This window comes from Octodon degus, unplaced genomic scaffold (assembly GCF_000260255.1).
Source record: "Octodon degus isolate 3935 unplaced genomic scaffold, OctDeg1.0 scaffold00076, whole genome shotgun sequence".
NCBI lineage: Eukaryota > Metazoa > Chordata > Mammalia > Rodentia > Octodontidae > Octodon > Octodon degus.
Window position 1 is genome coordinate 8162251 of NW_004524652.1, and position 16041 is coordinate 8178291.

General features: G+C 43.1%; 1 protein-coding gene across 1 annotated transcript in view; it reads right to left on the reverse strand.

Moving 5' to 3' along the window:
* The window catches only part of Pptc7 (PTC7 protein phosphatase homolog), a 42061-nt gene extending 33899 nt beyond the window's left edge, over positions 1-8162 (reverse strand). The window contains exon 1 of the mRNA XM_004635913.2: positions 7598-8162. Coding sequence (XP_004635970.1) covers positions 7598-7829 — 232 coding nt within the window. The 5' untranslated portion in view covers positions 7830-8162. The remainder of the gene's footprint in view (positions 1-7597) is intronic.
* Between the last annotated feature and the right edge of the window lie 7879 nt (positions 8163-16041).

Here is a 16041-nt window from a genome sequence, read left to right on the forward strand (position 1 = left end):
AAAAAAAAAAAAAAAAAAGAAAAGAAGAAAAAAAGAAACAAAAGAAATATACTAGTGTCATTTATCTATTTCTTGGGGGTTTTTTTGGAACTGAGAATCAAAATCAGGACCTCGTGCTTACCAGGCAGGAACCATGCTGCTGCGTTACATCCCCGACCCTCTAGTGTTATTTTTACAACAGAAAATTCAATCTAAATAAGTAAAAACAGGATTGATTCAATAAATTATGAACTACACATGCAGAATATGATACAGCTATTCTTTCTGTATGGAAATATGCCCAATTTACATCACAGAATATACAGTAATCTAATGTTACTTAATAGTATACATACATACAATCACACACACGAAGAGCCACCCAACTGTCCCAAGTTAGGAGTTACAAGTGTTTTATATTTTTTTGACCAGATGTTACCTTTTTTGTTGCTGTTTGTCTGTTTTTGAGATAAGGTACTCCCAGGCTTGCCTTGAACTCAGTATGGAGCCCAGCTGTCCTTGAACTTACGACTATCCTCCTGTCTCAACCTCCCAAGTGCTGGGATTACCACCACACCTGGCTAGGTGTTAGTTTTACAAGCACAGAACAGAATCATTCATTTCAAACCACTGGACACACAAACAAGAGATGAAGATTCAAGTCCTAACCTGTGCCACCCTTACTAACCAGTCAACTTTATAAATAGATGATTCAGATTAAGTGAAGAATACTACTTCAAAGAATTACAAAGATTTAAAAAGCTACAACATAAACATGTTGCAAATCTAAAGCACTGCAGAAGGCATAGACCAATCAGTTAGCTAGTTAGCTGGTAGATTTGGGTTTTGTGCAAGGCAGTAAATAGCTAACAGAAAGAGTACGTTACCTTCATTCCTTAAAAAGTGCCTGCCTTCTTTCCCAATCTACCCCAAATCCTGCTTGGGATCTTATTCAAAAACACTTGGCATTTATTTTTTCTTCTTTAAAACTTTGAAATTAGGGCTGGGGAGATGGCTCAGTGGAATAAGCACTTCCCTGGCAAGTGCAAGGGCCTGAGTTCAATCCCCAGTTCCGCAAAAAAAAAAAAAAAAAAAAAATTTAAATTAAATGCACAAAGTATGTCAAATGCCAGCTCAAGTTTATTTATTTTTTAATTTAATTGAGAAACAAATATGAATGAGAGTTTCAAAGCTGATTAATAGAATAGTTTCGATAATCAATACATTGTACACTGTCATCTTCTTAGTGGCCTGCTCACGTTTAAATAATAACTTGCGTGTTATCAGCCTAATGCCTTCTGCAGTTGATCATCGTTTGCAAATTTAAATTTATTATGTGATTTTGTGAATTGTTTAACAGTAAGAAACAATTGATTTTGTATTTCAGGGAGAGAGAAAACTCAAGATTAAAAAAAAAAAACAAACCCTCAGATTTTTAAAAATATTTAACAACTCCCAAACAAACCAGTTAAGTTTTAGTACTAACAGCGAAAAACAAAAAGACCTGAGGCATTGCTTCTTAAAGAGAGACCAGAAGTTAACAACTAAATTTGAAAGGCAAACTCACAAGGCACACTATTTTCAACTGACTGAAGTCAAATTTCCTTAGAAATAAAACACTAACTTACTTTTCCAAAGCATTTTTCTGAAAATTGTCAACCTCAAGCCCCAGGGAAAGCCTCTCTAAAAGCACTGTGAACAGATATAAAATGAACTTGACATTTAGCTTGAATTTGACATGTCTTTGATCTATCCAAAGGACACAGTTGTAGGTCACGCTCTGACCTGGTGTAGTGTTTCTGAAGCCACAAACTAGTACAAATTCCACTTGGACACTGCTGCAACCATTCAGGTTATGAATTGCCCAGTTTCACAAAGTTGTGCCGAAGTTCAGAGGACAGCCTCCTCCCACCCATACTCCTCTACCCCCAATCTGCTTGTTACGTTTTGCTATAATTTAAAATCTCTATGAAGTCATCCAGAATTCTCTAGAGATTAGTAACAGATTGAGAAAAAGGTTGGAATTTAAAAATATTTAAAACTAAGCCAAAGAACTCTACATTACAGATTTGTAAACAAGGTAATCTGGAAACTATGTTTTTTTAAAAAAAGAAATGCCTTCTAAAATAAGGATGATTATTTTATAAAAAGTATAGCTATATGCAAAAATGGAAAAAGTGTATGTATTATGTACTATATAATAGTACAGTTCACAATTCTCATACTTCCTTAGCAGTCTTCAATTTTCTCTGGACAGCATACAGATTACTATGAAATAAGGCATAAATGTTGATTTCAAACTTACATATTTGATGCACTTTGAAAATAATTTCCTTTTATAAATTGTATGTTAATCTACAGGCCTTGCAAAGTATGACCCCACAATTCCACTTCCAGGTATACATCCAAGAAAACAGATGTTATGTCCATATAAAAGTTTGTGCACAAATACACACAAAACATCAGTGGTCAGCAATGAATAAAAAAATAGATCACGAAATGCGGCACGTTCACATAATGGAATCTTAGCTATACGCTTCAACATGAACCTTGAACTAATCACACCAACTGAAAGAAAAGTCACAAAAGGCCAGACAGTGTATGATTCTATTTATATAAAATGTTTGAAACAAACAAATCCAGAGACAGATTCTACTTTCTGTTGCCAGGAATTGGGAGAAAGGAGTAGGAGGGGGGACCTGCTAATGGGTGGGGGATTCTTTCTGAGGATGAAAATGTTCTGGAACTACATACAGTGACGGTGGCTGCAAAACTCTGTAAATATAGAAACTATGCAACAGTTCAGTTTTAAAGGTGAATGTTGTAGCACATAAATTATATGGCTTGAGTTTTTAAAAACACCGATCAAGTCAACAGGTAGGCAGGCTGAAATTAGACTGTAAGAAAATTATGACTATATAGTAATGAGACTGCTTTCCTGACATGACTTAAAGTCTAACTAAACTCCCAAAGTAGATTATTTAAAAGGCCAAAATTAACATGCATATACTTTTCACATAAAAGTGACTGCTTTTATGAAAACTTTCAGATACAGATTCACTTCCTAAATAAAACTTAGATTAATCTGTTGTTCACATAATCTTTATGCCTTAAGGTTATTTAAAGACTGACAAGACTCATCACACATAAAAAAGTACAGAATCCTGGTCACCGTCAAAATCACACCCAAAGGCTGGAATAAAAAATTACTTTATTTTCAGGTTGAGGTTCCAAGTAAAAGCAAGACTAAACAAATATCCCAGTTTTATAAGAATTGTTTCCTTAAAAGTTGCATTTTTGCAGTACATAAATAGATCCAACTTGAGAAATTTCAACTTAATATTCAGAGGCCAAAATTTACAGGGCATAGCAGCCGTTTAAAAATATGTGGTTTTTTTTTTTTTTTTGGTTTTCTTAAAGTGGTTTCTATTAACTGTGGTATAGCATGCAGAGTAGTTTTGTCACATTTCAGTTATGAGTCAGAGTGAATAAAGAAGTCACACACACACACACACACACACACACACCCCTAAGTGGAAAAAGCATTAGAAAGACAAACAGTACCAGGAGACAGACTGGTTCAGAATTCATTTATCTTATCAAGAAAATGACCAGTGGTACATGGTATGAAAGCTGGGATGGAGATAAAAGGTGGGGCCCCAGTTCTGCCAGTAAGTACTGGAGTAACCCTAAAATCATTGGGGCATGCCCGTTTTCACATCAGCAACATGAAAGAACAGGATTCCAAGGTTTCTGAGTCTTAACAATTCTCAGCAGTCTTTGATTGTATTGCTAAGCAGCTTACGGCAATGGGATGCCCAGTGATTATATTAGGCAGTTCTCATATTTGTGTACCTAGGAAGCCATCTAGACAAAAAGGGAACTCAGGAAGAGCCACGGAGAGTAGGAACAGCATAACTCTGTTGGGTACTGACTTGCTCCTGTTGGATTTAATTCAGACAAAGCATCTTTGCCAATTTTCCAGGAGATAGGAGTGGTTCCTATGTATCACCACACCCACCACAGTTAGTTTTTCCTAAAAGAAATCCAGTGGGAACTACAAAAATGTTGTGAAGCACCAAGTAATTTTAGTCACTGCATGACTAATAGGATAGATCAATTCTAAATTAAAGAAACAAAACAGCATTTTTTTGGTCACACAAAACAAATACATAGCCTTCATTTCTAGCAGTTAAGGAGTCCCAAATGACCACAGTGGATAATCTAACTTGCAGATACTTAGCAATAAATACACTGTCAATCCAAAGAAAAATTAGCTGTAGAACTAGAAGGTTCCAAATCACTTAAGTTCAACATAATTATTTGACATAATCTTTTAAAATGTATTTATTTTTGGTCTTGCAGACTGAACCTGGGGCCTTGATACTGAGTTACATCCCATCTTTTGTCTTTTTGCGTAACTCTTGTCTCAGCCTCCAAGCATACTGGATTACAGGCGTGTGCCACCATGCCCAGCTAGAAAGAGCCTTTTAATACAATTCACCTCATAATTCCAACTTCTAGAACAGAAAGCAGTTTTAAAGGCTCACTTGGGATTCATCATTTTTCACAGCAAGAGACAATCAGACCCGCCTGGGATGGGATAATGGCAATGAAATTAAAGTCACCATCATATGAACTGGATTAGGAAGTTCTTTCAGGTGACTCCCAAGATGGCTTTCTGGAAGGGCTCCTCCACAACAGGACAATCCTGGAGAACCTGTCTCTCACTGTCTCCATCCCTGCCGTGTGCACATGTGCATGTGTGATCTCTGTCAACTCTGGTGACTATTGCTCCTTGGTCACACGAGCAACCATGTGTCTGGTTCTGCTGACAGCAACACTCCTTTAGGAAAGGAACAGGGCTGGGGCTCCAACATGAAACCTTCCCGTGGACCTGTAAGCAGGCAGCACACAGACACACCACATGTAGTCAACGACACCCCAGGAAGCACCTGTGAACCTCTGTCTCTGCACTCTTCTGGGGAAGTGAGCCTATGGGCAGCCAGGGGCTGCACACCAAGGGTATCCTGATCTACTGTGCCAGTTCAGTTAGGTCCACAGCAAGTGTCGTGTTAACAAGAAAGGAAGTAACACAGGTTAGTTATTAAGAGTTGCTATCTCTTCAAAGCAAAAGGAAAGATAACAGTCAAAAGCTGTACCCTTATAAAGGTCAGGTAGTCTACTACCTTCATTCTAGCCTAGATAAGGAACATGAGACTCACGGGAAGCTCCACCCAAGGTCACAAGTCACAGAGCTACTACTTAGTGGCCACCTTATAATTCCATCTTCTAGACCAGAAAGCAGGGCTGGGTTTGGTTTCTGCCAGAATGTCAGAGCATGAAATTATGCTTTATAGAATGGGTTCCAACCACAATTTCCCATGTTGTTCAATGTCACTCCAGGGTGAAGGTAGCACTCTAAAATTTTAAAAGCAAGCTTCAATATAGGAATTTGATATATTTAAATTCCGTTCTCAATGGGAATATATCCCAAGGCTCCAGTAAATTCCTGAATCCACAGATGGTACTGAATCCTATACTGTTTTCTCTATTACATACATACCTATTAGAAAGTTTAATTTATAAATTATGCACAGCAAGACTAACAATACCTAGACATAAAATAGCACAAAATACTCTGTAATAAAAGTTATGTGAATGGGTCCCTCCCAATTAACATATCTAGTAACTATGATGTCTACCAAGTGGTAATGGGTAGGATACGTAAGTCTGATACTGTGAATGGAAGCATAACGCTACTCAAATGGCATGCAATTTTTAGAACTTATTATTTCTAGAATTTTTCCATACAACATTTTTGGACCTCAGAAAACAACCTATACAAAGTCTGTGGATGAGGATGGGGACTGTATTTCAAAATCATTAAAGAAATCACAGCTTTTTCACAAAAGTCTGTTTTTATTTTTATTTTTCCAAGACAGGATCTTACTAAGCAGTTCAGGCTAGCCTTTAGCTCACTCAAAGCCAGGCTGGTCTCGAAATTACAATGATCCTCTTGCCTCAGCTTCCCAAGTGCTGGGATTATAGGCATGCACCACCATGCCCAGCACAAAAGTCTATTTAAAAAGCAGATGTATAGCATAAACTTTAGTGGCTCCCTTATCCTGTGGAATGGGCTCCAAATGCGGATACTTTTTTGGTGGTGGTAGTACTAGGGATCAAACTGAGGCCCTCAGGCATGCTATCCAAGCATACTTACCACTGAACTACACTTTCACTCTGACTGCCACTTTAAAAGTAAAACAGGTCACAAGCTCACTGACTGAAGTACTTCTAAATGTAGCAGAAAAATCCTGAGTCTCTTAAAAGAGATAATGAGTCTCTCAAGCTGACGCTAGAGTGATTCCTACAATCTGAACCTGTAAACTCCTTGATGTTCTAAGGAGACTCTCTCAAAATATTGACACCATTTATGTCAATAGTGTTGCCTAAATATTAAATCATTTTTTAAAAGCAATGTAAATTAAACTGCAAACAACATTTCCAAGTTTCATATTCATAAACACTACATGTGGTAAAACCAAAGCTACTAGGCAGTTATTCTGAGATCAGATTAAAAAATAATTAGTGTCATAAAAAACTTACAGGACCGTTTGTTCCAATGCCAAACTTTACCTTGCCATATGAAATCTAAAGTAACCAAAAACTCGATCTCACCTGAGAAAACATGAGACACTTAAACCTAAATTCAATGACAGCATGTCCTTCAATTTCAAAGGAAGTGCTTTATTTACTAAATGAGCTTTAATGGCATACAATTCTGAGGCATACATAAAATCTCCAAAGACATACCTCCCCGGTAGTTTCTGCTTGCTTGTGAACTCTAGCCTTTTCTGCACTCTCTCCCTAGCCTCCCACTCCTCAAAGGTGAAACTAGAATAGGCCTTGGGAAGCACCTGTGGCCTGGTGCTTCTCAAAGCTTTTGGCTGCAGTCTGCAGGCAGGTCCGACCATTCTATTTTGGGTCAAGGAGACTGTCTGCCGCCCCAAGTGACCTCACATGGACAAGATCATTCTGGGAGAAAGTGCTGCGAGAAATTTTATCACCAGGCCACTAGCCCCTACTGCGAAGACTCCGAAAACGATGAAGATGTGGTCACGACAGAGGCGGCGAAAAGAATGCGGCTGGGCTGTGGCGCGGTGAGGGGCTCAGGAGAGTCTCGTCTGCTTGGGATCCCGCAGCTGGTGGCCAGGCCGTGGCGTCAGGCGCAAGGAAGGAAGCAGGGATCCCCGGGGGAGCCAGAGAAAGGGAGGGAACCAAAGCGAGGTTAAGAGCCTGCAGGTGTCTCCCAGAGAGAGGACAGGTCGCCTGAGGCCGACAAAGCCAAGTGACTAATAAGAGTGCGGCTTTGGATGGGGACAGCCTGGTCATATTCTCAAGCAGTGACCTTGAGCACGTGGCTCCACGGCTCTGCGCCTCAGTTTCCTCCTAAGATCGGGGGTTGTTCGAAAGGAAAAACGCACTTCGGAGCGCCTGGCACGGCGCCGAGCTGCCAGCGCGCGCTCCCCGCATGTGCACGCGTGGAAGCGGGGAAGCCCCGCGCCGGAGTCCCCGGAGGCGGACCCGGGGCTGGGGGACCGGGCCCGGGACTCACCGAGCACGTCGGCGGAGCGGTGCCGGGCCACGAAGCACGCGTCGTCCCCATAGCACGCGCCCTTCTTGAGGAGGCCCTTACGGAAGTCCTTGCCGAAACCGCAGCCAGCCGTCACCAGTCCGTAGTCACCGCCGCCGCCGCCGCTGCTGCCGCCGGCCCTGGGGTCGGTCTGCGAAAGCCCGCCGAGCACGGCGCGGGCCACCAGCCGCCCGTATGAGAGGACAGAGAACATCGCCGCCGCCGCCCCCCCGAGGAGGCGGGGGGCCCGGGGAGCAGGAGAACGCGGAGGCCCGGAGCCGGTTCTCGCCTCAGCAGCAGCCGCGGCGCCGCCGCCGCCGGGACGTTCCTCCAGGCGGCGCGCAGTGGCCACCGCCGCCCTTGCCCGACGCGCGGGGCCTCGCACACGCTCCGCCGCTCGCACAGGAGCCAGAGCGAGGTCAGAGCCGGCGGCTCCTCCACCTAAGCCTAAGAGGGGTCCCAGCTGCAGCCGCCGCTACCGCCGCCATCTTCCGCTCCACTAGCGTGTTCCGGGCCGCGCCGGCAGCGCCGCCCCCTCTGGCCCCGCCTCCAGCCCCGCCCTCGACTCGTAGTCCAAGCCAAGCCCCGCCCACTCGGGCTCGATGCCCTATGCAGTCACTGAAACTGAGCGTGCGCAGAGAATGCGGACGTAGTGTCTCCTGGGAGTTGTAGTCGCTTTGGTCTTGGACTTGGCTGTCTAGAGCTCAGTACCTATAGAGGATTCCCCAGTTGCGGGGCCTGGATTAAGTTACTGACGATTACGGATAGGCTGCTTAGAATTCTTTTTTTCTGTTTTAATCATATCTTTTAAAGTCTAATACAAAAAAACGGCCCTGTCTTTTTAAATTTTGATTTATTTGATACAGGGTCTCACTACACAGTTAAGACTCGTAGTGATCCTCCTGTCTCAGCCTCCCCAGCGATGGAATTACAGGTGTGTGCCCACATGCCCAGTTTCAGGGCCAGGACAGCTCACCCGGGGTTGCGGGGATGGCCCAGCATGCTGTACCAGGGATCAAACTCAGGTCCTTGCGCTTGCCAGGCAGGCACTTAGACCGCCGAGCTATCTCCCCAGCTCTTTCTTTCTTTCTTTCTTTCTTTTTTTTTTTTTTTTCTATACTGGAAATTGAACCCAAGATCTGTCACTGAGCTATGTCTCCAGCCCAGTTTTCTTTCTTTTTAATTTTATTTATCTATTTATTTGAGAGAGAGAGAGAGAGAGAGAGAGAGAGAGAGAGAGAGAGAGAGAGAGAGGCCAGCTCAGCCCACCAGGGGGCGGGCTGGCTGGCACGTGGTGCTGGGGGATTGAACCGCGGTCCCTGATGCTTTTGCTAAGCTTGTTCTAAGTAGGTGCTCTAGACCACTGAGCCATCTCTCCAGCCCCATAGAGAATAGGCTTTTTTTTTTTTTTTTTTTTGAACCAGGGATTGAACTCAGACCCTTGTGCTTGCAAGGGAAGTGCTTATTCCACTGAGCCATCTCCCCAGCCCTCCAGTTTTCTTTTAAACAGGTTTTCATTAAATTGCCCAGGCTAGTCTGGAACTTGCAATCCTTCTTAGTGGCACCTCTTCTTTAAACAAAAACCTGAAAGAAACCAAACTTGTAGTTACATATTACTCTGTAGTATACATATGGAATAGCAGAGACCCAGGGACTCTTACACAGTGAAATATTAGAATGATTTAGGGTAGCAGCCTGTTAGGAAGAAGAGACTTTTCCCATAGTCCTTTAGTAAGAATCAAGAGATGTTATACATCACTATTACAGTAGAAGGGACACTGTGAACACATCAAACGTAAGTGTTTCAAACTTTGCAGATGGTTCTGCCAAATTGAGAGAAAATTCCACACCCCAAATTTCTTAGTCCCGGATCTTGATCTTCACGACTGTTCTCCTGGCCTAGCAACTCCTCCTAGCCTCTGGTTTGGAAGCCAGTGGAGGGCATGGAGGGCTGGAGACTTACAAAGTCTTTTTCTTTCTCCTGCCACCTTATCAAGAGGGAAGCACGTGGCAAGAAAAGAAAGGCAGCTATCTAAATTTTAGATCTCAGGTCAGCTCTAACAAAGCTAGCATGTAGCTTTCCCCAATGACTGACTATTATAAGTAACTTTCATCTGAAGTTATTGAGGTTGAATAACAGCTAAATCCATTGGGGAGTGTTTAATCTGATAGGAAGATATATTTGTATAAGTGCATGAATGTACAAACAAGGGTTATGTGTGGTACCCTGTGGAATGGTATATAATCCAGTCTCTGCTCACCTCTTCGGCCCCATCTGGTGCCATATTGTTTTCGTTACCTGGCCTGCCCCATGCTCATAGCTTTCTCAAAACCCTCGTCCTTTGCTTTTCCTTCTACTCATTAGGATGTAGTTCCATTATCTGAGGAGCTTGCATTTTTTGTTGCTGTATCCCCAAAACATTTGAGCAAGCAGTAAATACTTCCTTCATAAATGAAAGAAAAAAGGACTATTTCACTAGAGTCTAAATTTCCCAAAGGCAAAGATTGTTTGCCATTGTATATTATTAGGCTCTAGCTCAATGCCTGGCCCACAGTAGGGGAATTTGTAAATGTCGAGTAGAAGAAGGGATAATTGAGTAGGAATATAAATAATAAAAGAAACTAATGTTTATTGAGTAATGGAATGACTGAATGAATGGGGTTCACAAACAATTGAAAATTGAGTTTTGGGGCAAGTAATACAATTTGGAATAATTTTTAGTTTAATTCAAATATAAATATATATTACCCAGGAATGTTGTTGGTTCTTTTCCAGTTCACTGTCAACAGGATTGCAGTCACTTTGGGGATTCCTATCTGGTGTTTTTAAATGATCCCTTTTTATACTTTCTTAATATACATAAAGTCCTGCCAACCATCCACTCTACACACATTATTTTGTTATCCTAATTACTGTCGTCATTAAACACTTTTGCAATTCATGGGTTGCCAAGTACGCTGTATGTTTTTGTCCTCGAGGGTTTTCAGCAAAATTGAGCTGAACAAATCTGGTGGGTGGCACTCTCTCAAATATGCAGACCCAAAAAAGGATTCATTTCCTGGATAAAAGGCAGGGCAATCCGATAGTGCAGTCACACCTTATTTCATTCGTGTGTGTGTGTGTGTGTGTGTGTGTGTGGCACAAAAATTGGAACATGTCCACAAGAGGGGGTGGCGCCTCTCAGAATCCTCTGCTTGGCATTTCCACCTCTGCCAACTGCACTAAAGGTTGTTCTGCTAAGTATTCACGCCACTGCTAGGTCTCAGCCAGCCTGTCAGGTAATCCTACCCCAAGGACAAGTTTTTTAAAAAACAGTATGTCAACCCCTATTCCTGGCCGTGTCAGACTCCTTTGGGCCAAGGCTACCTTTCATTTTCAGGGCATATATTACTCAGTTTCCGTGTCAGTCACAGACCGGTTGGGTTGGGTGAGGAGGAACGCAGGAGGTGCCCGTGAGCGTGAGCTGGTCACCTCTGCTGCGACGGGGCTGTTGCCTGAAAGTGACTCACGTGGCGAGTCACCAGTGAATGAGACTCCTGCAAAGGAGCTGAGCCGCTCACTCAGCACGTGGCAGCCAGAACCGTTTCTCAAGGTCCTTTGCACTTTTGGGGGAAGTGTGGTGACAGGGCTTCAGGTCCCCTGGAATCACTGATTCCAGAGCCTGCTCCGAAGTTTCTCTTTGGTTGGAATAACAGGAGAAAAAGAAATTCAGAGACAGTTGCCTGCCCTGTCAGAGGGGCACAATTCCCTTTTGACATTTTGCTGGGCTTGGGCAGCCCAGAGTTTTCTTCTTTAACAGAATTACATTCCTAGCACTTCAGGGATTCCTGGGAGGTCACTCGCCACACTCAGAAGCCAACCAGTGGAGCAAATACCATCTGTGCTCCAGGGCACCGACGGCATTAGGAAAGAGCTTTCTACCGGACTTAGCACAACCGCAGCTCCTAAACACAGCAGCAGAGAAGAGCAGGTGCGCGTTTCCTAGGGAGAATATCCTGCCCAACTGGTATATTGATCTCTTCTTCTAGCCTAATCAAAAGGAGCGCTCATTCGTTTATGGCGACGTTTTCCAGTGTCCATACTACTGGCATTTGGGGCAGGATACTTCTTCGTTGTGGGGCGCTCTCGTGTGCAGTACAGGGGTCTTAGCAGCAGCCTCAGCTTCTACCCACTAGGTGCCAGCAGCAGCTCCCTCCCCCCTTCCCACTGGGACAACCAAAACAACCCAAGGCATCTCCACATAGTGCCAGATGTCCCCTAGGGGGCCAACTCACCCCTGGTCTAGCACCACTGGGTTATGATAATATCTGGCAAGTGAGTAAATATTTGTTGAGCACTTGCTGCATTTGAAGCAGGAGGTCGAGGGCAAAGACGCAGCTGCAGACCCCACAGCAGCCGCAGTGGGGTAGGAGGCCAAACTCAGATAGAGGTGGAAATGCCATTGGTTGAAATAAAGGAGGCATAGAGGTATTCAGGAGCAGAAATGGGACCCACTGCGAGTAGAGAACGCTCCAGGACAATTAATGCAGAGGTGACATTTGTGACAGGCCTGAGTGGACAGCTGGAGGTATCAGGAGGGGGTAAGATTAGTGCAGAAGGAAAAACTGGAAAGTCAGTGAATGCAGAATGTGATTAGAGGTGGGCTAGCTACCTCGTGCAGCTCAATTTTAGGATCTGTGGTAACCCAGCTTTCGACTGAATACATTGTTTTGCTCTAGAGGGAAACTGGGACTAGCGAAACCATATCCTCCAATCAGCCTTAAAAATAAAGCTGATGCTGAGCAAGGTGTGGTGGTGCACACCTGTGATCCTGGCATTCGGGAGGTTGAGACAGGAAGATCGCTGTGAGTTCCTACATAGTGAGCTACACTGTGAGTTCAAGGCCAGCCTGAACTACATTGTCAGCCCTGTCTCAAAAAAAAAAAAAAAATGAAAGAAAGAAAGAAAGAAAGAAAAGAAAAGAAAGAGCAAAGTTTATTTACTTATTTATTTATGCATATTTATTTATGCAGTACCAAGGACTGAACTCAGGACCCCGCCCTTGCCAGGCAGGTGCTTATTCTACTGAGCTATCTCCCCAACCCTGATATTTTGGAGCGCTAGTTACCTGATTCCTCTTTGTAATTTAGAAAGGCAAGAGCGTAATTAAATATCACCTCATGAAATTCATATTAATTTAACATTTAAAATTTTCTCTTCAGAAAACTCAGAGAGCTAGACCCAAGGACTGACATTTAGGGGCAAAAAAAAAAAAAAAAAAAAAAAAGGAGATCAAATTTCTGGTGCAGTCAGGGCTTTGGGCCTGAAGGGAAGGGTCAAGTGGATTCTTGACCTGGGGAGCTTGTCCCTGCTCCAGTTGTTCAGCAGGATTTCAACTGGCAGAGACCTGGGTACAAGGCTCGCAGGTGGCCTTGACCTAACCTTTGTGAGCACAGCTTTGACCTCAGCAGGCAGCTGGAACAGGGATTAGATTATTGGGAAAAAAGCCTTTCTGTCCCGGAGAAGGCTTACCTTAAAGAGGGCAAAGCTCTAGCTTACAAACGTTCAGGCTCCAGTGGGGAAAAGGTTTTGCTCTCTGTGGTCTCTGTCAGCAGAGCTGCCGGCTGAGCCAGTTGACTGTATTTTTTACTTATTTATTTAACAGAAGCCCTCAACGGGGCTTTGGGTTTGGGAATTCAGACTGACTTTACTTGCAAACTAGGGGTGCAGCTTATTAATGGAGGCAAATGAGGAGTGCAGGGCCCGAGCTTACAGGAGATGAGCCGCTTCACGGGCTGAGGGAGGGGAGGCTCATGAACCCCCAGGCTGGCCCAGGAAGATGGCTCGCAAGGCCGAGGCCCGGCAGCCTCTGTCTGGGGAAGGCAGGTTTGCTCAGGAAGCCCAGGAAGACCTGCTCTGTTTTTATAAACATGGTTCTGTCATGCTACCAGGACAAACCAGTATACGAAACAAAAACAATGGAAGGCCCCTGATGGAACTGGAGGAAGGCAGAGATCTATGAGCGACAAGGACAAAAGTTTCTGAAGGCTTGGCTAGATAGGTGTTAAGAAGGAGACAGACCCACCGACGGGGGAAACCTGACAGGAAGTTGAGGTAATATTATAAATTAGTGGGGGGAAAACGGAATTTGTTTTTTAAAAGTGTGTGAGATGGAGGGAAGGGAAAGGGGCAGAACGGGAAGCAAAAAGAATTCAGATGTGCTACGTCCGTGTACCAGCCTCCTCCATGACGGATGCCAGCATGGGCTGCGAACAGGCACTAATAAAATATTTTTGAATTAAAAAAATTAATTGTGTATTTTTTTGAGACAGGGTCTCAGTATGTAGGTCAGCCTGGGTTCAAACTCATGCTGATTCTCCTTCCTCAGCCTCCTGAGTGCTGAAATTATAGTCATATGCCACCATCCCCAGCTGGAAAAAAAAAAAAATCATTCTTTTTTCCTGAGACGGGGTCTTGCTATGTAGTTCAGGATGGTTTTAAACTCACTGTGTAGCTCAAACTCACAGTAATTCTCCTGCCTCAGCCTCCTCAGTACTGAGATTACAGGCATGTCCCACCATGCCCAGTTGGAAAATATTTTCAAATTAAAAAAAAAAAAAAAAGAAAGACACAGAGCTTTCTCTAAGACCTGGCATAAGGTAAGCCTTTTTAAAAAATGTTTTATCATGATCATGAATACTATCTTTTTTTTTCTTTTTTTTGGCTGGCTCGGGCTGCCTTAAGGGCGGGTCTAGTGTGCATGTGGAGCTGGGGATAGAACCGTGGTCCCCTGCACCTGAGTTTGCCCAAGCAGGCGCTTTAAACAACTGAGCTAAGGCGCAAGCCCCCAGTAGTAAGTTCTTGTTATTAAAAGATTGTATAAACTTGGTTATTCCTTTGGAAAAAAATAAATTGGATCCCTACTCACACCATAGAGAAGAATAAATTTCAAAAAAGTGAAAAAAAGAGTAAATTTTAGGAGTTAAGAGTAATTCTAAAGCTTTAAAAAGAAATTTTTAAAAAAGAAAGTATAGGCCATTAGGACAAGAAATGATGACTTTAATAATGTACAAAATACAAAGTTGTTAAGGAAAATTATGATCAGTTTGACTACATTAAAAAGTAAAAGACCAGGTGTGGTGGCACGTGCTTGTAATCCCAGACCAGGGTTAGTGGCACACAGCTGTAATCCCAGTCAGTACTCAGGATCTTGAAGCAGGAGGATTGTTGCTAATTTGAGGCCAGCCTGGGCTACAAAGTGAGTTCAAAGTCAGCCTGAACTCACCATCCGCCTGCATAATGAAACCATGCTTCAAAAAGACAAAACCAAAACAAAACAAAACAAAACACCACATGCTTGTAATCTTAGCAACTCTAGAGGCTGAGGCAGAAGGATCTTAAATTCAAGGTCACCTTGGGAAAATCAGTGAAACCTTGTCTCAAAAAATAAAAAATAAAAGGACTGGGAGGGTAGCTCAATGGCAAAGCACTCCAAGTTCGATCCTTACTCCTGAAACAGACAGACAGACAGACAAAGAAGTAAGAGTATCTCAAAAGGGACCAGAGACCTATATCTAAGAGCCAAAAGCAATGCAATTCATAGGAGAAAACACAGGAAAGAAGCTTTGTGACATTGGAGTTGGCAATTATTTCTTGGATATGACATAAAAAATAAGGCCATAAAATTAAAAATAGGTAACAACTTAGACAATGCTCAAGATTTAAAGACTATGGGGCTGGTGAGATGGCTCAGTGGTCTAAAGCACCTACTTAGAACAAGCTTAGCAAAGCACAGGGCCCGCGGTTCAATCCCCCAGCACCACATGCCAGCCAGCCCCGCCCCCTGGTGGGCTGAGCTGGCCACACACACACAAATAAATAAATAAACAAAATAAATAAATAAATAAATATTTTAAAAAAAGATTTAAAGACTGTGCATCAAAAGACACAAACAACTGAGTGAAAAGTTAAAAAATTAGATTAGGAGAGAATATATGTAAATCATGTCTGATTAGGGGGTCAATATCCAGGCTACATGAAAAACTGCCAGTTCAACAGCAAAACACAACTCAATTAAAAATGAGAAAAGAAAAGGGTTGGCCAAATAGCTCAGAGGATTAAAGTGCCTGCAAACAGGTGAAGAGACTGGGTTTGATCCACTGGGCCTGCTGTGCCGGCCCCGCCCCCAGGGCACGCTGAGACTGGGCGTGGTGGCACGCGCCTGTAATCCCAGCTCTTGGGAGGCTGTGAACAGGTAGATCACTACGAGTCCAATCTAGTAATGAGACCCCTGAACACCCTGTAGACCCTTCCCTAAAATACAAAAAAAAAAAAAAAAAAAAAAAAAAAAAAAAAAAAAAAAAAAAAAAAAAAAAAAAAAAAAGAAAAGAAAGAAAGAAAGAAAAATACTGGAAATGACATTTCTCTAAAGAAGACATGTAGCCAA